The 24,369-nt window shown below is 50.4% G+C and overlaps 2 protein-coding genes across 3 annotated transcripts in view; both read right to left on the reverse strand.

The window, feature by feature from the left end:
• The window catches only part of SHB (SH2 domain containing adaptor protein B), a 133,928-nt gene extending 112,840 nt beyond the window's left edge, over positions 1-21,088 (reverse strand). The window contains exons 1-2 of one of the 2 annotated variants that reach the window (XM_021691447.2): positions 20,588-20,971; positions 20,182-20,519 (exon numbers count right to left, since the gene is read on the reverse strand). In XM_021691447.2, coding sequence (XP_021547122.1) covers positions 20,182-20,519; positions 20,588-20,895 — 646 coding nt within the window. In that variant the 5' untranslated portion in view covers positions 20,896-20,971. Of the gene's footprint in view, positions 1-20,181 lie in introns of both variants that reach the window. The other variant, XM_021691446.2, reaches the window with a different exon arrangement.
• LOC110581727 lies at positions 21,035-24,128 on the reverse strand. The gene is made up of 3 exons (XM_021691632.2): positions 24,100-24,128; positions 22,412-22,466; positions 21,035-21,562 (listed from the first exon to the last, which is right to left on the reverse strand). Exons 1-3 carry the CDS (start codon positions 24,126-24,128, stop codon positions 21,035-21,037), a joined length of 612 nt encoding a protein of 203 aa, XP_021547307.1.
• Positions 24,129-24,369: the final 241 nt, after the last annotated feature.

Raw genomic sequence — 24,369 nt, forward strand, 5'->3', positions numbered from 1 at the left:
TACATGTTCTCAAGTAGTAGAGTCCCTGGTATCCAGTAAGATGGGAATGTCTGTTTCCTTATGTGAAAAGTGGACAACATCCTCCTTGTGAGCTCCTGGGAGGATTAGTGATTTGATGTACCTAAAGCACCCAGCAGAGTACAGCATACAATGGGTGCTCAATAAAAAGCAGCTTGGGGCGCCTGGCTGGCCCAGCTGGTAGAGCCTTCAACTTTTGATTTTGGGGTGTGAGTTCAAGCCTCACACTGGGTTAGAGATTACTTAAAAATAAAAAATAAAAATCTTAAAAAAAAAAAGCAGCTCATAATCTTAAGGCATGAAAGCGAGATGTTTTCTTGTTGCAATATTCCATGATCCTTACCCACAAGCACGGACACACACCCACCCTTCCATACAGGAAACCCTTCAAGATTGCAAGGCTTCACTGGGCACCTGTCATGTGCAAGGCCCAGTTCTGCCTGCCTCCTACAGGGAGATTAACAGAGGGGAAAAACTGCAATCTGCCTTTGGAGCAGCAATATTCCCAGCCCGAGGGAACAGTCCCCTCTCCTGGCTAACTCCTTCAGCTGACTACAGTTGTAAACACAGCACAGACAAATAGGAAGGGAGAAGCAGAAGCAGACGAAAAGCAGGTTCTGGCTTTTAGAGGCAGTCAGGGTAGATTTCCTCCAAAGGGGCAAGGGAAAATCCCCACACCTTCCCGAGTTGGGAATAATGCCAGTAAATCCCTCCACAATGGCCCTTCTCCTTTCGTGGAAAAGCCCTGTGTAGCAGCGCGAGTTAAGTGAGAGAAGGTGTGCAGCTGTGGCTTCCTGTGCCTGGCAACACAGTCCGGTAGCAGGTCTCTGCCCGGGCTAAGGCTGTGACCACGGGCACAGACGATCTCCCGATGGAACACCAAGGGCCAGCTCTGGCACCGAGCAAGCCTGGTGAGCTTACAGAACAAAGGGCTTGTCACCACTTCCTGTGATCCTCATCGCCCACATTCCAACACAATGAGACACTCTCAGCCCTGGCTTTGACGTTCAGCAACTCATTCAGACGAGGGGCTGAGAGGAAGAGAGCCTGCGTTGGCTTACCTTCCCATTCTCCTTTGTGCTTGACATAGCATTAGCTTGTTAAAAAAAAAAAAAAAAAGTCCTCTGTAATTAAATGTTTGTTTTTAAAAACTGAAAAATACCCAATCTTCCAGTGACGACCACTGTTCACATTTGGATCTATTTACTTACAGCCTTTTTTCTACAGATTATGTGGGAATGGGGTAGTGGGAGAATACAAATACTTAGTTTTTTCTCTCTGAGCCTTTCCCTGCTTGACTATTCCGCAGAGGAGTTACTCAACTCAGCTTTGGTTGGCTGCGTCCCTTTCCACTACGTGCACGGGCCCCAAGCTAGCCATTTCTTGTGGTTGGATATTTAGGGGATTTCCAGTTTTTCGCTTTCCCAATTGCTGTAGGTTACTGGTAATTAAATCACTGTGACTCTCTTCACTCTATCCTTAGGATCAATTCCTATGAGGGGAAACACTGGGTCACAGAGCAGCAACTTTTCAGCTTCTCCGTGTTGTTCCCTCACTGTTTGCTGTCACTCTTTCTGACCTGGAACCAAGTCAACAACATTTTTAGGGCAACTCTAATTTATTGAGTCCTTTCACAGCAGCCTTAAGAGCTAACCTCATGATAAGGATAAGCGCTCTCATTTTAAAGATGGGAAGATAGACTCAGAGAGGTTAAGCGACTTGCCCAAGGTCACAGGCCCTCAACTTTGAATCCAGACTAAGCCTGAGCAGTGCTCCTTCACTGCCCTATACTGCTTCTCTCATAGCAGTGTTTGAGCAGGTACTATGCAGGTATTTTAAAATCGAGGCGTGAGGGGCGCCTGGGTGGTGCAGTTGGTTGAGTGACTCTTGATTACAGCTCAGGTCATGATCTCAGGGTCGTGGGACTGAGCCCCACATCGGGCTCCGAAGGGAATCTGCTTCTCTCCCTCTGCCCCTCCCCCTGCTCGTGCTCGCTTTCGCTCTCTCCAAAATAAATAAATAAATCTTTAAAAAAATAAAAATAAAATCGATGCATGACAATCTGTAACACACACAGCTTGCTATAAATCCCCAAGACACGCCCTATGTGGGCACCTGGGTGGCTCAGTCGGTTAAGTGTCTGCCTTTGGCTCGGGTCATGATCTTGGGGCCCCGGGACTGAGCCCCAGGTTGGGCTCCCTGCTCAGCAGGGAGTCTGCTTCTCCCTCTCCTTCTGCCCTCCCCCTGCCGTGCACGCGCAAGCGCGCACTCTCTCTCAAATAAATAAAATCTTAAAAAAAAAAAAGACACACCCCATAATTTTGGTTGGATCCACCTGTCAATGCCTGTCAATGTTTTGACCACCCAGCCGCAGACCAATGCAGGGAAATGCCACAGTCCTTCAGCAAAAGGGCTCTTTCTTTTATTCAGCAATGGGGACGATTCTATTCTACCACTAAAGAACTAAGGAGTAGAACATGCCATGCCCCTAATGGCTATCAGAATAAACTTTATAATGACAATCTAACAAACTTATCTCTGATTTTTAGACTGTGAAGGCAAGATGTTCTTAGATTTTACATTCAAACAAGCCTCTGAAATGCAAATACACATATCTTCTAAGGAAGCCTGGCTTCTTCCTACAAGCAAAGACCCAATTTCCCTTTTTGAATTTTTAAAGAAAAGGTTGGGGAAGACAAGAATGTATAAACTTCTTGTTTTGTTTCAGTACCCTTTAGGTATCAGAGTCCCTTTCCCATCCATAACTATAAGGTGGCCATCAGGAATGTCTAAAATAAAATGAATGAAAGTGTGCAACTGAAATTTACCTTCAGAGTAAGAAATGTTTGAGTGCAAACAGAACCTCAAACTGTTGAAGGAACGCAATACTCTGCAGTGCTTACAAGGTTGTGGAGAAAAAGGTAAAACCAGAAGAAACCATCAAGAACAAAGGGTTATGGGGCGTCTGGGTGGCTCAGTTGGTTGACTCTTGATTTTCACTCAGGTCACGATCTCAGGGTTGTGAGATCGAGCCCCACACCGGGCTCCACACTCAGCATGTAGTGTGCTTGTCCCTCTTCCCTCTGTTCCTCTCCCTGCTCACACACTCTCTCTCTAAATAAATAAAATCTTTAAAAAATAAAAAAAGAGCACAGGGTTACTAGATTTTCTGGGATAACCATTCCCCAAAGGATCAAACAGGAATAAAAAGGGCATTTCTAATTTGAGGAGAGGAACTTCTCTGAATAGGACATAAGCAAAAACAAACAAGAAAACAAAAAACAAAGACACACAGAAAAAAAACTCACAAGAATGAGTCCTCACCCCTATCCATTGACTGCAACTTCTTACTTCCAAACTGCTTAATCAGCATCCCTCTGTGAGCTGTCACATTCAGCAATTTCTGCTTCCTCTGTAGGCTTCATGTCTAGTAATCTTTAAGGCCTCCTCAAAACAAAGGATAGAGAGAAGTTCCTCAGCTTTTTCAAAACCAGGCCCACTTCTATCCTAGTATGTGGGTGATAAAGAATCAGAATCAAGGGTGCAGACAAAAATCAGGATGGGGTAGGACAAGGGGAAGGAAGGCAAGACTCCAGAAGCATGCCTGGGTTTGGTGTCTGCACTCTGACAACATTCAGGCCCAAGGCCCGTGCGTGTGATCTGAGCCTTGACAATGTTCTCAGCCATCCTGTGGGTGACTAGGAAGTGATGACACCAGTTCCCACCATCTTGTCACTTTGCAGTCACACCACAGATGGCTTTCAGATGGATCCCGAGCCCCACAGAAGCTCAGCAAGCAGGAGTTGACTGACAGTCCAATTCCCCAAGCATGTGCCCCATGCGTGCAGCACAAGCCCCCTGAGCTGGACGGATGGCACATTATTCCTGGATCTTTATTTACAAAGCATCTCTTCTGGGCTCGGGAAGCACGCTTTGCTGGCCAGGGGGGCTCTCTGACTCAGTACTGAATGTGGAAGGAATTGGTCAGGGATCCTCAGGGGGCCCTTCGACTGAGCCCAGCAAACATCTTCATCAAGGCTAATGCTTCTTCCCCTCTGGGGACCTGATGGCTCCTGAGCACTTACTGCTTCTCAAAGAGCTTCTCCTGTGGAGGATGTCCTCCGAAGGTCAGCATCCCAGCAGCGTCCAGAGCCTCAGTGTTCCCTTCTTCTGAAGGCTCTAGCCACACCACCAGCAGCTCTACCGTAGCTTCCTTCTGCCTTCTGACTGACTGCCCCAATGTCCCAGAATGCCTCCAACTCTGTGAGGTGCTGCCATCCAACGGCAGAGCTAAGCCTCAGTCCCAGGCTGGGGGGCTAGCTCTGTGGACCCTCAGAGCAAACACTGCCCACTCCCCCCCTCCCTCACCTGCACAGCTTCCCTCATGGACAGGCTGCCCATGTGGTGGCTCTGCCCTTGCCTGCTCCATGTTTCTGCAGAAACAACCAGCTGAGGTGCTGTCGGACTCACTCGAGGCCTCCTTGCCTGACTCGCTCACCAGTAGGACCACGCGTGGAGATATACCTCCATTCCCAGCCCAGGCCCAGGGACCCCAGGCACAAGATCTGTCTGACTGACAGAGTGTGGACAGATGCTCTGGAGGACCAGGTAACTCACAAACTCCCACACAAGGCATCTCAGCTGCTGACGAGGTGATCCAGGAAAACCTGTCCCCTTGGCAAGGGCTCAATTTTCCTCCATTGACCAGTGTCATTGCAAGCTGCCTGAGCATTCAGTCACAGTATTTCATGGCTTAAGGACGCAGACGGGGGTTAGGCTCTTAACTGCCTCTGCCTAAGGCATTCCAGGTCTCCCAACTGGGGTCCCCACTTGCAGGCTCTGCTTAGGCATCCCCCTCCCCACTCTAACCAGTCCTCTTAAGCTGCTGACACACAGTTTTTCTTAAAGCACAGATCTGACCCTGTTATTCCCCTGCTCTACCACTTCTCATTACCCACAGAATAAAGACCAAATTCTGCGGTCTGGCCCTCAGGACTCCTGACACTTGGCCTTGGCTCCCATTTGCAGCATTTTTCCCCTTGTACCTTCTCACAGCCTCTCCTTCAGTCACCTGAGACCCCTCACAGTGCCCCTCCTAAGACACTCTCCTCACATCCGCCAATGTCTAAATATCCAAGTGCTCCGTTCCCATGAAGGCCCCGCTCCTGCCACCTCCTTCATAGAGCCTTCTCACTGTTCCTTCGGCAGCATCATCTTGAGAACACATATAGAAGAGTGCCTGGCCTAAACCAGACGCTTTATCAACTTTATGGGTTTTAAATGGCTCTGGCATCACAGTTTTGAGACCACCAGGTTATATGGAAGTGATCTCTTTCACTGTTCCCTATAGCTGTGTAGCAGAGAGGTTAAGGGTAGACAGAAGCTAGACTATGTAGCCCCCATCTGCAGCTTGACTAGCTGTGTCACCTACGACCTACAACAATGTACCAAAAACAACAAAACCCTGCTTGTCTCAGTTTCCCCATCTGTAAAATAAGACTCTTTTTTTTTAAGATTTTTATTTATTCATTTGACAGAGATAGACACAGCGAGAGAGGGAACACAAGCAGGGGGAGTGGGAGAGGGAGAAGCAGGCCTCCCGCAGAGCGAGGAGCCCGATGTGGGGCTCGATCCCAGGACTCTGAGATCATGACCTGAGCCGAAGGCAGACGCTTAACGCCTGAGCCACCCAGGCGCCCCAGTAAATAAGACTCTTAATAGAACTTACTTCCTAGCAGTGGAGTGCTGTGGGGTTCAGTGAATTAATATACATAAAGCACTTAGAACTGGATGATGGTCCAGGGAGTTTTTATTCTCCCACTGCAGGGAATCATGGGTCAACACAAAGTGACCATCAAGATAAGGGCAGGGCCACTTTTTTGAGGACGCCCTTCAGACTAGAAAGGGCAGCTCCACTGGCTTGACTGTGACTACAGGAAGCCCAGAGTTCTGGGCTGGGCTGAGGCCCAGGATAGACTGTGGCCAAAAGAATATAAAAACATTCATAAAGCCCTTCCTACACGCCAGGCATTGTGCTCAGCCACTTAAACAAATGATTTCGTTAAAGCTCCACAATGACCCTATATACTACCCCTGGACCTCATCCCCAGAATATTTCACATTTAAAAAGGGGATTCTAACAGGGCCACATCAAAGACCTGCCATGAGGAACATATACGGAAAGTGGTATACAGCTACAAGGCACAGACTGAGCGGTCAGGACGCCATTCTACTACTGTTAAACCCAGCATTCCAGGCTTAGAAGTTAATCACTTGTCCCAAGTTACTAAGCTTCCAAGCACCAGGGCCAGGGTTTGAATCCAGACTTCTGACCCCAAAGTGGATGCTCATTTCACACCACCAAGGTTGGACACCATTAGGATTCCACAGTGTTTAAATCAACAGCTCTGGGCATCTGTGGTGGCTAGCCCCCACAAAGGGCAAAGAACCAGGACAGAGAATGCCTGGCCCCCTATACCATGCTACTCTCAGCTGGGCAACTTCTACTCTACTTCCTGCCTGCTCAGGACCTGAGGTCCTGGGTGGCAAGATCCTACATCCTCCCCTGGAATCTACTCCTCCACTCTCTTGGCTTTGAGACCCCCCGCCCGAATCCACCTGGGAATCCAACCTTGCTCCCCACTGGGTCATGCATTGGCACGGTTAACTCTTCAGTGCTAACCTCAGCCCACCTGCTCAGAACCTGGTCTAGCCTGCCACTTCCTGCCCACAAATCTCCCAGACTTGGGATCCATCAGTGCCCTCCATACTCGTGATACTGGAGGGTCCTTGCCCTTAGCAGTTGGTGTCCTGGCTGGGATTCTGGCTCTATGGGGAACTGTTAAAACCTGCAGCTTCCCTCTGCCTCTGAAGATACAATCACACATCTGAGGGTCTCACACATCGGAGGGTCATCATGTGGAAGAACTAAGGTTAGACTGGTTCTACTTGACCTCAAAGAGTCCAACTAAACCAGAAGCAGAGCAGAGCAGAGGTCCCATAACACCAAGTACTCAACAAACCTGTGCTAAACTGGAGGGAACAGCAAAAAGACCTTGCAAGCCCAGCTGTGCGAAGGAGTGGGTAGGCTATGTGGCCTGGGAGGTGACTAATCCCCTTATCACTTAAAGTTTTCAGGCGTGGATGCCAGAGGGTTGGACTGAGTGACCTCCAGACTCCCCTGGAATGCCAAACTAACGTCCAGGACAGCAGCTCTCAACCTTGGCTGTATATCAGAATACCTGGGGACCTTCCCAAAACACTGATGCCCAAAGAGCCATGGTGGTAGTTAGTCTGGGGAAATGAAATTTTTCAAAAACGCTCCCTAGGTGATTCTAATGCATTATGAGGGCTGGGCTAGGGTTCAGTGATGTGGTGTGACACACAGTACAGTGAATTAGGTAGATAACCTCAGCCTCTTAGAATCATAAAAATGTTCAGTGTTCAAAAATCTGCATTTTTCTTGATTTATTCCCTGTGAATACTCCTGGACTTAATTTGTACCATTAACACCAATTCATTAATGTCACCTCACAGCAGACACTGCAAGATGGATTACCCTGACATGGCCTGAGCCAGAAAAAGGGGAACATGCAGCAAGGGTTCAGAAAGGGTCTCTTGCTGATTAAAGACACAGGACACCTGGACTGAAGGGGCCAGGAAAGGTTGGGGGTGTGGGGAGAACTCTGTCAATTCATACCGCTTGAAATGGATTTTGGCAGGTATGAAAAACATGCAAGTGACCAAAATAATGTAGTCCTCACATGCCACACCTTCAAGTCTTAGCCTTCCCCCAAGACTGAGCTCTCTTACTCACAGCAAGCTCCACTAGTGCCTACGCCCATTGTGGGCTCATTACACCTGCCTCTCTATCCTCACACCTGAACTCTGTCTTGCACTGGAGGGAGCCCTGGCCTTTCCAATATCCCTCCTGGGCTCTGAGGGAGAGCACCAGGGCTTACTCATCTCTCAATGTCGGCGGGGCTCAGCTCAGCGCTGGAACATGGTAGGTATCTGAAAAATGTTTGCTGCACGGATGAAACGTTGCATCCCTTTCTCCACAAGTCACTGTGTGAATGCTGAAGCAGACACACCCAGATAAGGTCACACACGCAGGGCAGAACACAGAAAGTGGTCACCCCAAATACATACAAATATCCAGCCCCCTGATCCTGGACGGGGACGCTGCCTCCATCAGAGGTGAGCTGGGGCTCTCCTGGCCTCACCCCACCCACGGCGTCACGCTTGGCATCCAAAGATGAAGTGCTAACTCTCAGTTACTTCCCTCAGGTGTCAGGAATTGAATGTGTAATAAGCGCATGGGTATCTGCAGACGGAAGGTGTCATTTTTATAAAGACAAGGTGAAATCATCATTATCATAATAACTGATAAGACCTAAACGCAGTCATGGCGAGACAGTCAAAATATTTAAGCCTAAATAGGCACCTGGAGAAACATAGATCACAGAGCAAGAAACGAGGAGAGGATGTCCAGACACAGACTGGTCATTCAGAAAAGCAAAATTAAAACCCTACCTCATACCCTGAAATCAAACTCCAAACAGATTAAGATTCCTACGTTAAAAAAAAAAAAAAGAAAAATCAAAGTATTAAAAGAAAATACAGGGGGCGCCTGGGTGGCTCAGTCGTTAAGCTCTGCCTTCGGCTCAGGTCATGATCCCAGGGTCCTGGGATCGAGCCCCCGCACTGGGCTCCCTGCTCGGCAGGGAGCCTGCTTCTCCCTCTCCTGCTCCCCCTGCTTGTGTTCCCTCTCTTGCTGTCTCTCTGTCAAACAAATAAATGAAATCTTAAAAAAAAAAAAAAAAAGAATAAAATACAGGTAAACATTGGAGTAAGGAAGACTTTTCTAAGCAGCATACTCAAGAAATCATGAAGAACACTGAGAGTTGTTTAACAACAGAAAACAATTCATTGTAAGCAACAACAATCACCAAACACAAAACCGAAATGCAAATTATACATCTCTAAGAAATATTCTGTATCCCACAATGGCAGGTAAAGGGGCTGCCATCCTTAATCTACAAAAAGTCCTTACAATTCAATAAAAAGATAAATCCTGCAGTTGGATATAAGATTTAAGTATACAATTTTAGAAAAGAAACAGAAATGGTCAAAGCACATAGGCACCAGCAACCCAAGAAATTGCAAATGAAACTAAATTGGATTAGAGTAAAACAGGCGCCAATGTGTGAAGTCTTTCTAGGATACAATTTGAAAGCACGTACCAAAATTTTTCCCTTCTTACCCGACAATCCTCCTTCTGGGACTCAGTCCCAGGGAAACCATCACAGACTTCGGCTAAGAATTCAGTTAACAAAGATGTTCATTAGAGCAACGTTAAATCAGGGACAACTACGGAAAGCTTAAATGTACGAACAGAACACTACACAGACATGAAATTACTGTTGTTGAATGTTTAAGATAATGGAGACATTTTTCCACGTCTTTAAACAAAAAGAGAATAAATACATGCAATATTATTAATTTTTGTGGGAAAAATGTATATATATGCATTGAAAAAGGCTAAGGGAAAAACAGTGAAATGTTAACGATGGTTTCTTTGAATTATAGAATTAAAGTTGGTTTCTATTTTAGTTTTGCTTATCTGCATTTTCTATACCAAACTTGTCTTAGTTTTGTTAAGGGGGGGGGTAAGTTCACAGATATAAACATTGAAACATATCAAAAAATCCAAGCTTGCGGTTCTGAGGAACTACCTGAGAACACAGCCAACTCACAAGTGCCCCCCACAGAAGGGCAGGTAGAGGCTGCACCGTTCCCCAAATGCCACCCAGGCTCCAAATCACATGCATGGCTTTGGAATGCACCAGAGGGATTATGGGGCTGTCTGGCTTTCTGGGAGTGCACATCCAAAAAATAGCGAAGCTTCACTGTAAAGAACTTTCTGGACATTTTCATTTTCAGAATTTAGTCATGGCTTTGAGAAACCAGGAAAGTCCCATTCCTCCTACGTCAGTTTGTCTCCTCCCTGTAGCCCACATACTGCTGGGCCCCATGTAAGGGAGAACTTTCCTAACAATCACAAGTGCTCAGCAATGAAACGCTCTGCTTAGCAAAGCAGGCAGGCTCCAGCCCTGTCCCTGGAGACTTAACCTTGGCACTCATCTTTACCCTCCTGTCGTGCCCAGCTCAGGCATGCAACATAGCAGGTGGCCGCTTTTAAATTTGGAGAACTGGGGCAATTTCAGACCCGTGGCAGCCAAGGCCCTTCACACACAACCCCCGCCACCGTCTTCCATCACCAGCAGTCACACCAAGGCGAGCCCCAGGCTCTGGCCACACCTGCGTGCACCCAGCAGCAGTGCTCCCCTTCTGATCTCAACCACTGTGGACAGGATGCCCCATCTGCACCTTCCTCTGAACCCACCTCCCGTAGGGTGGTTTTCCCCAGCTGGGACAGAGGTCCCCCATGCCTCTTTCAGGTTCTCAGGAACCTCATGGCCCTGGAGGGCAGAGTGTGTCCTGCTCTTAGCCCCAGGACTACGGAGCTGGTGGGTCAACCCCACCGGCTGAACTATACGACTGCTCCTCTGTTGTCCTCCCATCTTGGCTCATGATGAGTTATCCTCCCTATTGCTCAGGCCAAGACTTTGGGGTCACCCTTGACCACCCCCCAACACCTCACATTGCATCCATCTGTCAGGAAAGCCTGCAGCTCTACCCAGAACACGTCCTGAGCTCGGTGTCTTCTCTTCACCCCCCACTAGTGCCCCTGTTCCAGCAGCCACACGTGCCTCAGCTGGCCTCCCCGCTCACCCCCTTCAGGCTGTTCTTCACTAGGCAGCCAGAGTCATCCTCTCAAAACCTAAGTCAGAGCCAGTCATTCCTCTGCTCAGAACCCTCCACTGACTTCTCATCTCACTGTCTCACCCAGACTTCAAGTGAGAGACCCTTCCAGTGCCCCCAAGGCCCACTACACTCAGCCTCCCTGGCCCACTTCCCACCTGCTCTGCCCAGTCATGCTCATTTCCCTGAAGCACCTGGGCCTGCTCCTGCCTCGGGCTTTTGCCCTGACTGCTCCTCCTGTGTGGAATGCCCTTCCCTTGGAGCCATGGGAATCCTGCTGTCACATCCTCAGCAAAGCCCTCTGAGAACCCATCTAAAACAGCACCACTCCAAACTCACGCCCACCCTAGTCTCTTTATCCTCCTTTACCTTTCTTCATACTCTCTATCCAACACACTACATTTGCTTGACTCCTCTCATGAGGGGGCAAACTCAGGAGAGCACAAACTTATGACCCCAAGCTCAAGAGTTACATGCTCTACTGAATGAGCCAGCCAGGTGCCCCTACGGAGCACAAATTTTTATTGGTTTTGTTCACTGCTGTATCCCCAGGCACCATAGCAGTGCTCAGTAATGTCTGTTGAATGAATGAATGGGGAAAAGGTCTTGGTATAAGCTCTTATGGTCCCGCTGAAGACTCAGGGTCCAGACTGCAAGTGAAGGCCCAGCAGTGGGCCAGCAATATCCACTTCTCCCCACTCCACCCACCTGTCAAGTCACTTCTCCCCTCATGGACCTTGGGAAGCCCCTTTCTGACCATTACTCTTAAGTCCTGCTTGGAAAACACAGGGCGTGAGTCATTCCCCAGGGCCCTGACTAATTCTCTCTCCATCCCTTGGATCCACCTCCAGGATCCTTCCTCTACAGCATAATGGGAAATCCAGAGAGGGCTCCCCTTGGAGAAAATGGAAAGGAACTGAATGATTTAGAGGAAAATTCAATTCTTCCTGGCTCAGCAGTTGAGAAAGCGAAAAACTCTCAGGAAGCTAGTGCCTCTGAAAGTGAAACATTAATAGAAATATTACTGGAAAATACCAAACAGGAAGAGAAGGAAAATTCCATTGTGGAAGCAAGGTCCTCTGTCGATGCTCCTTAATGGTCTCAGTAAAGTATTTCAGAATCAAAACATGGAAAGAACCGGAAATCAATCAGGCTGTCACCCTTCCTGTGGACTGGAGCTTTGGCCAAGCTACCTCCACAGCCGTAGCACAAAGGGCACCAGGCTCAGAACAGAAGGTCCACAGTCTAGCCACTGGATCAGCCAGTACCTGTTGTGAAGCAGGGCAGGCTCCATTCCTCCCCAGAGCCTCAGTTTCTCCATCTGCAAAATGGGGGTTATAGCACCTTCCTTACAGACTGACTCTAAGAAGCAAATTAACTAGGGGTATAAAAATGCCCTTAAGTTACAAAATACTTACATAAATGTAGGAATCAGTTGCTCCTACAAGGCTATATAAAGAGTAAGTCTTGCCACAAGTAAGGCAGAGGAAATTCAGGCATGAGCCTGGAGACTGTGCAGCCTGAGGGGGGGATGGTACAGTGGCCAAAAACAAAGCTCTGGATCCAGTTTTGAATCTCACCTCTGCCACTTACTGGTGGTATGACCTTAGACAAGTTACTTAACAGCACTGTGCCTCAGTTTTCTCGTATGTAAAATGGGAATGACAGCAGCACCTACCTCCAAGGATTTGGTAAGAGTTAATGCATATATAAAGCACAATGAATAGTGCCTGGCTGAGTATGTGTAATGGAAGCACTGGCTAATATTACTATGTGGAAAGCTCCCTCAATTGAAATGACGATGTTTTCTTTACTCAAATGCCTCCTCCTCCAAGAAGACTTCTCTGCTTCTCTGTTAAAAACAAAACAAAACAACAAACCTCCACCCTCCTCCTCCTTACCCTGCTTCTCCTTTGGATCCATGGAACCAAGGTTCTGCCCAGAACAGCCTCTGTGCCAGGATGGCTCTCAGCCCACCTACACCACTTTGTTTATTGATAAATTCTGCCATACAGATCTCTGTTCTCACCTGCTTCCTGTATCCTCACCAATAAGCTCCTTATGGGCAGGCACTACAGACCCCCTGGCTCATCCCTGTACCCATACAGCTCCTGAGAGTGGCCTGTATATGGCAATTCCTCAGTCAACACAGGCCAAACAGAAGTTATAAAGTCAGGGCGGCAGAGACCGCAGCACCCTCTGTCTCCATCCTACAGGAAACCCATGGCCACCATTCAGAATGCCGACAGGTGCTACCATCAAGCCAGCCAGCATCCCAGCTCTCTGCTTCAAAGCTATAAATCCCAATTTATTTTCTAGGGCCAAGCCTGACCTCCCCCTTCTCCCACAGGCCACTACCTCTTGGCTCTCCCAGCACAAGATGTAAAAGTCAGCTCCAAGATAAACTGCCCAGGGGAGTGTTTCACACAGGCTAAGTTGAGCTTTGCTAAATGACCAGAGGAAGCCACACCTGTTTCAGATTTGCCCTTTAACACCTATTTTATGGGTCAGAAATGCTTTGGGGGTGGGGAGAGGACGAGGTCAAGTCTTGGGGGTTAAGTTGGGGGAAATCAGTCCTGTTCCGAGATTGTCAGATTAGAAGACGGTCACCTGATCTCCTTTAAGGAAACTTAGGTTCCTTGTTGATAAGTCCAAGGTGCCATTAGTTTTTTCGTTTTTTCTTAAAACAGCATGCACAGCCTCACCAATCCTTGGAGGGAGGGAATGCTTGGTGTTACAATGAGAAGACGTGACAGTTACAAGACACACATTTTGTGCAGCTGTCCCTTGGGAAGTGCCAACTCTGCATGCAGAATTTCTCTATAAAATAATTCAAGGGCTGCATTAACATCTCATTTATGGAACTCAGAGGCAGATGGGGGAGGGAGAGAGAAAAGCCAGCTCTGGTGCTTCTTCTGGGGACCACCAAAGCCCAGACTGAAAGGGGTGGGAATTCAGGCAGAGGGGTGCAAGAAGAGGAACATTAAGTGAAGGGAGGAGACACATAACGCACATTCCAGTAAATATCAGAGCCTTACTATCTCCATTTAAATCATGGAAAATAGAAAAATTGATTTAAAAAAGCCTAGGGCGCCTGGGTGGCTCAGTTGGTTAAGCGACTGCCTTCGGCTCAGGTCATGATCCTGGAGTCCCGGGATCGAGTCCCGCATCGGGCTCCCTGCTCAGTGGGGAGTCTGCTTCTCCCTCTGACCCTCCCCCCTCTCATGCTCTCTCTCTCTCATTCTCTCTCTCAAATAAATAAATGAATCTTTAAAAAAAAAAAAAGCCTATAAACTTGGAATTCAGATCGCACAGATGTGATCCTGGTTCTGTCACTTGGTAGCTGTGGGACATCAAGCAAATCATTAACCTTGAAACCTCAGTTTCTTTATCTATAAAGTAAGGGCAATACTACCTGTGGTAGATGGGATTGCACTGAAGGCCTTGATTAATGGCCTGCCTGTATCCCTGCCCTTTACCATGTGACTCTGCAACTCTTCCTCTCTCCTTGAATCCTGGTTGGCCTTGTGACTTGCTTTGGTCAACACAAAGGGAGCAGAAGGGACAGTGTGCCAGTTTCCAGCCTCAAGAAACCTTATGGGCTTCTGTTCTTTTAAAACACTGCCATGATCATATGAACAAGGCTAGCCTGCTGGAGACTGAGAGACCACATGGAACAGAATCCAATTGTCTCAGTCAAGACCATCCTAACCCAGCTACCTGCAAACATGTAAGAGAGCCCAGCAAGGATCAGCAGGGCTGCACATCCACCCTGAATGGACCACAGATGCATGTGTGAGCCCAGCTGAGACTACAAAAACCAGAAAACTGAGATGCATGGGCTTGTGGACAATAATAAAGGCTTATCATTTTAAGCAGGGGTTGGAAACTACAGACCATAGGTTGGCTGCCTGTTTTTGTAAATAAAGTTTTATTCAGACACAGCTATGCTCTTTATTTAATATATTGTCTATGGCTGCTTTCCAGCTGCAAGGGCAAAGTTGAACAGTTGTGATGAAGACTGTCTGGCTTTCAAGCCTAAAATTATTCATTATCTGGCCCTTTAAGAAAAGTTTGCCAACCCCTAGTTTAAAATCACTGAGTTTGAGGTGATTTGTTATGCAGCAAGAGCTAACGGATACAGTATCTAAACCTCTTCTAGAGTGACCGTGAGGATTAAATGACCAATTAAGTGGTTAGCATGAAGCCTAGAGAATATTTCTCTACTGGGGAATCAATGGAAAAAACCGAGTTTGATAGGCAGCATTTCTCTCACACAACTTTCAAGGGACAGGACTTCAAAGGAGAAAGTATCCCAAGCCAAACCACAGATACCAACTTTGGCTCTTACCTTTTCCATCAATTTCTTTCTTTCTTTCTTTTTTTTTTTTTTAAAGATTTTATTTATTTGAGAGAGAGAGAATGAGAGACAGAGAGCATGAGAGGGAGGAGGGTCAGAGGGAGAAGCAGACTCCCCGCCGAGCAGGGAGCCCGATGCGGGACTCGATCCCGGGACTCCAGGATCATGACCTGAGCCAAAGGCAGTCGCTTAACCAACTGAGCCACCCAGGCGCCCATCCATCAATTACTTTCTAAGAACTGGAGAATATGCCCATTAACCAAATGGAAATTGACAACTCATGTTTGACTCGGGCTTCAATCAAGCCATACATCAATGATTGCATGTGAAAAGGCCCAAAAGACCAGTTACAACTCCCCAGCAAGGCACATAAGACACTCTCTTCCCTTTCTGACTCCAACCTCCCTCTGTAATGCCCCCACCACACCTACTCTGCTGAGCCTCCAGCCATTCCCTCCCAAGCCTCCAGGCCCTGGCACAAGCTGTTCTATCCCTTCTGCATGGACAGCCCTCCCCCCTCATCCCTGCCTAGGAAATTCCCACTCATCCTTCCAGAGTCAGCTCAAATGCTGCCTCCTCCTGAAAGCTCTCTTGGACTTCCCAGAGTTGAGGCCTTACCAGCCCCTTGCACACACTTCTGTTCTGGCATTCCTTAGGTCTCCTTGGCAGTTATCTGTCTCCCAGACTAGACCTTGAGAAGCTAGTGTTCAACTGCAAAAGAGAATCTTCCTTCTTGGAAAGCTGAAGCTGGCCACCATTTATTCTCTGAATATCCCCTGTCTAGCAGGCTGCTCAGAAACTGTTTGCTGAATGTTTAAAAAAAAAAAAAAAAAAAAAAAGGTTAGACATGATATTATTCTTTAGGAAACATGTTATTTAACTCAACCCTGTGGATGCTGACAAAATATAAAGTGTTGGTACACATTAGCATGTATTTAAAACTTGGGAAACTGATGTCATCATGCATCTTGACTTTCTCAGTTGTGGTGGAAACATTTACTTAATTATGATAAAAGAAACAAGACTTCAGCAGAAAACGTAACCGGATGAGACCTGTTCGGCTGCACAAAGGGAGACCAACCAAGTAAGTTACTGGCTTCTTCTGTCATGGTTACTTTTTATAAAGACAACCCTAAGGAATGCTATTTCTACTGACTAGTTTTGTTCTCTCTTCCTGGGAGCTCAGGTCCTCACAGTCTCTCACCTGGACTCTAATTGTCCCCTAACACTGACCCCATCCCCCACCCCCCATTGTGGCAGCTCAATCATGGCTGAGTCCGTCCCTTTCTCGGCTCACCAGTTCCAAGGACTCCCTGTGGGGTCCAAACTCAGCCCCCCACCTATTTGATGTCATCTTTCATTCCCCAATGGAGGCCTACTGCAAGAAAGCTCTGGTTTCCAAGAACACACTCCATACTGAAGTTCTGTATGTACACGTACACACATACATACCCACACATGTACATGCACACAAACTTACATCCGCACATGTACACAGAGCCCTGACACAGAAGTGCTGCTGCAGGCTGTAGCGGCCCCTTCCCCGGCACTGAAATTCCATTTCCATCTCTAGATCCAGCTCAAAGCTGCCTCCTAGGTAAAGACCTCACAAAATTCCCCAAGACAAAACCCCGGGGAAACAAATGATGAAGATAGTGTGTGACAATCTCCTCCAGAGACTTAGGCCAGAGATTACTGACTAGTCTTCTGCAGCCTTCATTCCTTCCCCCTCTTTCACATAATTCTGAAAGGGATAATGCCCAAGACTGGATGCTCGGGAGGAGGGGGTGCGCCAGAGAACTCACTGGGAGAATAAAATGATGCCTCAGTGTGACATAGGGAGGCACGAGGCAGGGCCCCCAAAGATAAACCACAGTGGGAGGTGGCACTGGAGGCAGTGAAAAGACGATCTGTGTACCAACAGCTTCTACCCCACACCACAGTAACTCCCAACTCAGGCCTGATGTTAAAAACAAACACAAGGCCTGGCACATAGAGTGGGAGTGTGGTGGAGGCATTCATCAGCCTTATGGGTTCTTGTCTTATCTCTGACAATTGACAAAAGGAAGCTGGGCCTGAGATTAAGCGGGGTACTAGAAGTGGGTTTTCCTGGATCCATGGGTGAGTGGTAGAAGGAAGGCTCCGAGGTGTTCAGGCCTGGATCTATACAGTATGCCTGGCCTTCCAAAAGCTGTCTGGCTGAAAATAATGTGAAAACCAGGCTGCATTCAGACTGCCTGACCAGGAATGGGGGGTGGGTGTTGGCCCCAGATGAGGAGAGAGCCCCACACAGGGCAGAGAGGAGAGGATCTAGAGTCTCTGCATCCCAAAGCAGTTCCAACCAGAAGACCCAGGGGAAGGGTTAAGGAGAAGTCACTTACATAATGGCCCTCAAAAGTGTGATAGCAGAATCAGCAGCAAAAGATCACCTAGGAACTTGTTAGAAATGCACATTTTCAGGACCCACAGCAGGCTTGATGAATCGGTTTTAAAGAGCCCTCCAAGTTATGGTTTGAGAACCACTGCACAGTGTGACCCTCTGTGGCTGCCTCCCCTCTTCCTCTTTAGAAAGAACATCTGGTAGCTAAAACTCCTGTCTCTGGATCAGAACAATTTCTCAAAATATCAAAGGGCTCAAAGTCACAACCCAGTAAGTGAAATGCAGCCAAGAGAGATAAAAAACAAAAAAACAAACCCCCCCCCCCAATAAATCCCTTCATTTGCTCTCACTGTGCTTAGCTTATAAGGTCCTCCCTAACCTGGGCCCTGCTGTTCCCCTGGGGTCCTGCAAAACTCTAACCTCTCAATGCCAGCCACAGGCACTTTATCTGCATCCCCTCAAGTGCCAGGCTTTCTTTCGGGAGCCAACCACAGTCACTGCCCCTCCCCCACAATAATAGCCCTCCCTGACCACCCCCACCTCAGCCCTCCTGTAACAGCACCCCCATCACAGCACTCATCATCCACACTGCAGACTGGGCCACAAAATTCAGGAGGGACTGCTCCAGCACCCAGCAGGGGAGGGCACAGGAAAGACCCATAAAAAATACTTGACGGTGAGAGGCGCCTGGGTGGCTAAGTCAGTGGAGCATGCAACTCTTGATCTTGGGGTTGTAGGTTTGAGCCCCACACTGGGTGTAGAGATTATTTAAAAATAAAATCTTAAAAAAACAAACTTGATGGTGAACAAAGCCAACTCTCAAATACACTTGACATTCTAGCTATAAGACATTTTATTCCTCAGTATTTGAAATACTCTTAATTGTAATTGGGGAAAAAAAAAAAAAAGTCTACTAAAGTTTTGAAAGCCAGAAAAGAAAACTTTACAAAGCAGTGGGAGGGAAAGATTTGCCCACCAGGAAGGTAGCTGTGGAGTAACAAGGGGGGCCCAGGAGTCTAGCACCATTTGCTGGGAATCTCTCCATCTTCAGAGGCAGGGCCTTGCTCAAACCAACCATACGCAGGAACTTCAGATTCTCCCAAGCCAGCCCCTAGCCAAACCTGAGCCACATATAAGGCAGCAAGGAGCCTCTTTGTTGTTTCCCTCACAGATCAACCACAAGCCCTTGATCCTGGGGGCTCCCAGAGAAATATCCCCCTCCTCCAAGGCAGCAAGCACCTGGGTGGCCACCTGGCTCCCAGGTTCTTGTAGGAAGCCCTGAGTCCATGCTTCCAAAGTGTGCCCCCAAACTGGCTCCAGGGACCGCCCACCTTGCCTTTAGCAGATCCAGAGAGGAGGGGATACTCTTGGGTGGGACCTCAGAGAGAAAAATCCAGGCAGAAAAATTAAAAAGAAGGGCATCCCCTTACTTCTCCTGCCTAGAAAATAAAACATCCCTTTCCAAGCACCAGCTGGCAGGTAGGAGCCTGTCTGTCTCCTGTCTGGACATCCAGTCCTAAAGGGAGCTCAGACTCTCAGTCTTCCCCAGCCCATGCCTGGGCAAAAGTTTACCTTTGGGAAAAGGTGGGGGTGATGGGGAGAACAAGAGGGACATGAGCCTGACAGGGCGCTGGGCCTCAGATGTAATCAAAACACTGCCTTCCACCATAAGTAGACAGAACAAGTATTATTTTATGGGGGAAGGGAGGGTGCAACAGGAGTGTGAAGGGGGAAGAGAGGGGTCCAGTCTAGCTGTAATTGGTGTGCTTCAAAGAGGGGGATCAAAATGGCCTAATATGTTAGGGGGGGTTGTCACTAAGTGGTCCCCCTCATTCCTGGGACTGTATGGGGTGGGGGGTGGGATCAGGAAGAGGTGAGGATTGGAAGGGTGAGTCTCCTTCCAGCTGATGGACTGGCGGACCCCCTTGTGCGCGCGGCGGTAGGAACTGACTTCTCGAAGTGTAAAGCTCCTGGAGGCAGCGTATTTCAACCGGAAAAGCATGCGTGGGGGTTCCCAGGGCAGCTCCAGTACAAAAGGCCGCTCGGATTTGGAAACCTGGCGCGAGGGGTGGGGCAGGGCAGGGCTTTTAGAGGGATTTACATATATACTTTTAAAGACAGCCGGTCCGGATCTGCCACTGAGAATGCTGTGTAATATCGGGCGAGTCCCTTCCCAGCTCTGGACCTCAGTTTCCCATCTATAGCACGGTGGGAGGGAGAAAACAAAAAACAAAACACGCTCCTCTAAATCCCTGCCAGCTCTGACTTTCAGACTTTAGGTCTTGGGGGACGGAAGGGCTGGCTGGGTCTTTCTTGGACAAGGTTGGTAGGACGCTCTCGTCAGGTTACTTCCGAAGGAGGCACCTGGCTGTGGGCTCAGAGAAAGGACGTTTTAGGAGCAGCAGGTAAAAGAGTCTGTGTCAGAGGCCGAGGATCCAGAGGAAAGAGCGTGCGAGAGGGAAGAACTGGGAAGCAGCGTGGGAGCCCTTACCCCAGGGTCCTAGCCCGAAGCTAATGAAGAAACCAGAGCGTTGCCTCAGTCTCCCCGTGAGCACAGTGGCTCAGGAACCTGGGGTGAGAACAAGGGGTGCCTTACCTTGTCCTTTTTGCCGGCCCCGCTCTCCTCCGCGGCCGAGGCGGCACACTTGTTGAGCAGTTTCTTGCCACCGCAGGCCGTCGGGCTCCAGGTGCGGCCGCCCGAGCAGGCACCCCCCGGGAGGTCTCCCGCACCGCCCGCGGCGCTCTCCACCTTGATAAGGCGGTGCTTCGGGGAGATGTAGCGCACCTCGGCCGGGGTGGCTGGCCGCCGCTCGCTGCTGCTGCGGTAGAGGTGCGGGGAGCCGGAGGACGACGACGAGGACGCGGCGGCGCCTGCACCGGAGGAGGCGCAGCAGCAGCCGGCGGCGCCCGACGCGGACGAGGCTGAGAAGGCGCGCTGGCCCCCGCCCGGCTCCCCGCCGCCGCCGCAGTAGTCCAGGCGGCACATGGCGCGCAGTTTGCGCAACGACGAACCGGGCCCGTTGTAGGGGTCCTCAAAGTCGCGCTCCTTCTGTGCGCGGTAGGCGCGGATGAGGTCGCTGGTGCTGCCGCTGTCGTCGGGCAGCGATCCCGACGAGGTTGAGAAGCAGGAGGCGGCAGCCGGACCGCAGGACGCCGAGGCGCCCGCCGGGGCCTGCGGCACAGCCTGGGGGGGCTGCGAGGGCCGCTCGCCCCGGCGCCGCTGCTCGCGGTAGTCCGGCCGCGGCGGCTGCGGGGGGCTCTTGGTCTTGCTGTTGCCCAAGCTGAAGTACTTGTTCAGCCACTTGGCCATGGCGAGAGGCCGCCTAGGGCCGCGGCGCGGAAGCCCGGTCCGCCGCCGCGGCCATTCGGGGAGCAGCGCTGCGGCCCAGGTCTCTCGGCGCCCCGGCCCCGGCGGGGGGCGTCCGGGGCGCCCGCTCTCGACGCCAAGTTCAAGTTCTCTCCGCCGCCTCCTGCCGGCCGATCCCGGCTTCCAGCAGCTGCAGCACCGCCCTCCGCCTCTGCCTCTCGCCGCCCGGGCTTCGGATCTCTCGCCCCTCACGGGCGCGTCTCATGGGATCCCGGACCGCGGCCCCGCGGAGAGCGAAAGGCCCGGGCGCCCCCCGCCTGGGACGCTCTGGCCGTGCGCTCCGCCGCGGAGCGCTCTCCTGCCCCGTCTGAGCCGCAGCCTCCGCCTGGGCCGGGATCTGCGGCTGCTGCGGGAACTTGTCGGCGTCTTTGGCCCCCCTTCTTCCTTCCCGAGAGCGCTGGGAGAGAGCCCGGCCCCGCAGCCGGCGAGCAAGCAGGAGGGAGAGCGAGCGAGCGACGGAGGGAGGCAGCCGGCGCCCCCCCGAGCCGCGCGCCCGTGCCCGTCCCGGCGGCGCCTGCCGCTGCCGCTGCCGCTGCCGCCGCCTCCCGAACCGCCGCGTGTGTGACACCCGGGCCGCCAGAACCCGCCCCGCGCCGCGGCCCCGCCCTCCCTGGGCTCGCGCGCGGGCCCCGCCCCCAGCCCGCCCCCGCAGGCCCCGCCCCGCCCCCCACGAGCCCGGCCGCCAGATCGCGGCCTAAGCCCCGCCCTCCTCGTGCCTGGGTCTTCAGCTGGCGCAACTCTCCATCTCAGCACGCGCCACCACCCGCGGCCACCTCGGCGCCAGCCCCGGGGTGGCGCCTGAGGGCACCGGGGTCCGGCGGCCCTCCTGGCCCCGCCTCGCTCGCAGCCCGCCGGCGCCTGGGGCGTGAGGTTGCCAGCGTGAGCCCGCCGCGCGCAGAGGCCAGACCCGTGCGCATCTCCTGGTGCCCGCGCGCTGTGCACTTCAGGGACCCACTGTTGGGGGCGGGGCGCGGGGGTGAATTATCCCGGGACATTTCTAGTTTACAGTGTGACTCGCGCGAATAAAGTGCGGCCCTGGGGCCCCTCCGGGACAGGGTGCCTTATCCCCCTCTTGAAGGGACGGAGACTCCGGTTCACCCCCGCGTGCCTGATCTTCGTAGGAGTCTCTATGCTAATGAGCGTGTTAGCAGTCCGGATGACGGAAGCGGCCTGGAGGGGCGGCGGGCCGGCCGGGCACCAGTCTCAGCGCCCGGCTGAGAGGAGGCAGGACGTTGGCTCACCTTCTCACCTCTGAGGAAGTCGGGGCTTTAACCCCGCGCACCGCCGACCTGAGGCCCAAAGGAGGGCCGGCCACCCAGGTGGGCCGGGCTGCCACTTCCCGGTCAGGTGGAGCCGAAATGATGTCATTTCCACCAGTCTCTACTTTGCAATTTAAGATCGTGCTTTGATTATTAACCAAAGCTGAGGAAACTGAGACCGAGGCAGGGGCGCAGCTTACCCAGTGAAGCTTTTCCTGGGAGGCGCAAGGCTCCCGGTGGAGCCGGAAGAGCTGCCTGGAAAAGAGGTAACTGCCACTAGAGCCGGTCCTCCTTTGAGTTTGGCCGCCAAACCCCAGAATATGCTTTACCCTAAGGTGTGAGAACTGAGACCCGAAGTCGCAGGAATTCTCTAGGAAGGCTGACTTATTAGGACGATAGCCCGCGTCCTTTATTATCTCCACTTGCTACCTGTGTCTTAAGAGATGGGCTTTGGCGGGAGTCTTTTTCTGTATCCCCGTAGGAAAAGTGGGACCTGTTAGGGCAGGCAGAAGGCCAGAGGCTCTCTTGGAGGGGACACAGCCCTAGCCTCGCTGGTGGTGGAGGTCACATTCTCAGTCTGAGAGCCAGACAAGAAGTGCCTGAGGCCACAGTGGGGAAGGGGCAGAACCCAGACTACAACTTGGGTCTTCCTCTGAAGGTTGTGCTCCGTCCACTCAGCCGCACACACTGATGTAATGGAATTGACTGCAAATTGTCCTTTTAGGATCAAGCCATTTGCTCTTTCCCTCTTTGGTCAGACAGGACTGTCATCCTCTATGAGCAAGTTAAGTTTTTTAAACCCATCATTATAACTCCCACAGTCACAGACACCATCTACGCAGCCCCTTCATTGCCTGAGATCTACGTACCTGGCATTTCTCAGGAAATAATCTAGGGTGTGTGCGTGTGAGTGTGAGTGATGTGTCTGGGGAATGGTGGAAGAACCAGAAATTGACTTGGGCCTAAGGTGTTTATTTTGGGTAACCTTAAACTTAAATATCTCAAATTACCCTTTAAATCACTCCTCTGCTGTATAAACAATTATTCTGCAAGTAAGGGAGGCCCAAATAGAAGAAAACCCAAAAGGCAAGTACATCCTCATTGTAAGCCCTATTTCTCAACCAACCTCAAATCCTCTCTGGCTCCCTCTCTTCCCATTTCTGCTTGTAGGCCCAGTAAGGAGGAGCAGCTAGACACTGGCCACAGGCCAGGCCACTCAGGACAAGAAAGTCCTCTCAGGGGTCTGGAAGCTTGTTCCCTGCATGTGGGTTGCACATGGAAGAATTATCTCTGCCTTTTCCAAAGGTTTAGGAAGAGAAGTTATATTTCACAACTTATTTTTTCCATTTCACTTTCAGCAGACCATGGGGTTAGACCCACTTTTCCATGTGATGCCTCTGCTGGGGTATAATTTGCAAGCCAAAATTACTGTAATGCTATAGTATTATGCCAAGAACTTCCAGAGCACTTGTGTGTCTGCTCAACCCCAACACATTCCGTATATTATTAACCCTACTCATCAGCCCTGCAAGTTGGTGTTATTCCCAGTTTACAGATGGGGTAACTGGACTAAGGTAGTATTTACTTCAAGCAGGCAAAAACACACAGGTGTTTTCCTCTGGGAGCTAGTGGAGACACACCTTACAAGACAGATTCAGAAATAATCATTCTGAAAGGAAACAGAAAAGTTTCCTAAAGACAATATTGGAAAAGTAGTATGTCAAATGGTTGAAGAAGACAGGAACTTGTAGGGAAAGGATCAGAGCACTACAGGCAGTCAGAGCTGAACAGACTGTCCTTTCACAGAGCCAGTCACCCCACTTCACAGAGGGAAAATGGATGACTGAAAGGAAGAGATTAAATCAAGAGGCACAGCTGGGATTGGTACCCGGTCTCTTGATACCACAAATCCAACATTATGCCCATCACTGCCATTTTTTACTTTTAGCTCCACACCCCCCTGTTGCCCCGGCACTTGTCCCTGATTTTCTTATTGGAAGGGTTCCATATGGCCCTGTTTCTGTTTCTGCCCTGTCTCAACTTCTCACTTTAGACCAAGGTGGGGACATGACAGCTCTTTTTCCTGCATCCTCCTTCCAGTATCTGGAGGTAGGCTATGTCATTGATAGAGGCCTGGAGAAACAACAGACTCCTCTAC

Source organism: Neomonachus schauinslandi, chromosome 13 (assembly GCF_002201575.2).
Source record: "Neomonachus schauinslandi chromosome 13, ASM220157v2, whole genome shotgun sequence".
NCBI lineage: Eukaryota > Metazoa > Chordata > Mammalia > Carnivora > Phocidae > Neomonachus > Neomonachus schauinslandi.

What these genes read in the sequence shown, in the direction of transcription:
- LOC110581727 (XM_021691632.2), bottom strand. Translation starts at nt 24,128, where the DNA reads ATGTTGGATTTGTGGTATCAAGAGACCGG. An exon ending in TTGTGGTATCAAGAGACCGG is followed by an intron (nt 22,467 to 24,099) that starts GTACCAATCCCA and finishes CCTCTTTTCCAG; the next exon opens with GCAGCTCTTCCGGCTCCACC. An exon ending in CCCAGGAAAAGCTTCACTGG is followed by an intron (nt 21,563 to 22,411) that starts GTAAGCTGCGCC and finishes GCGCGAGCCCAG; the next exon opens with GGAGGGCGGGGCCGCGGCGC.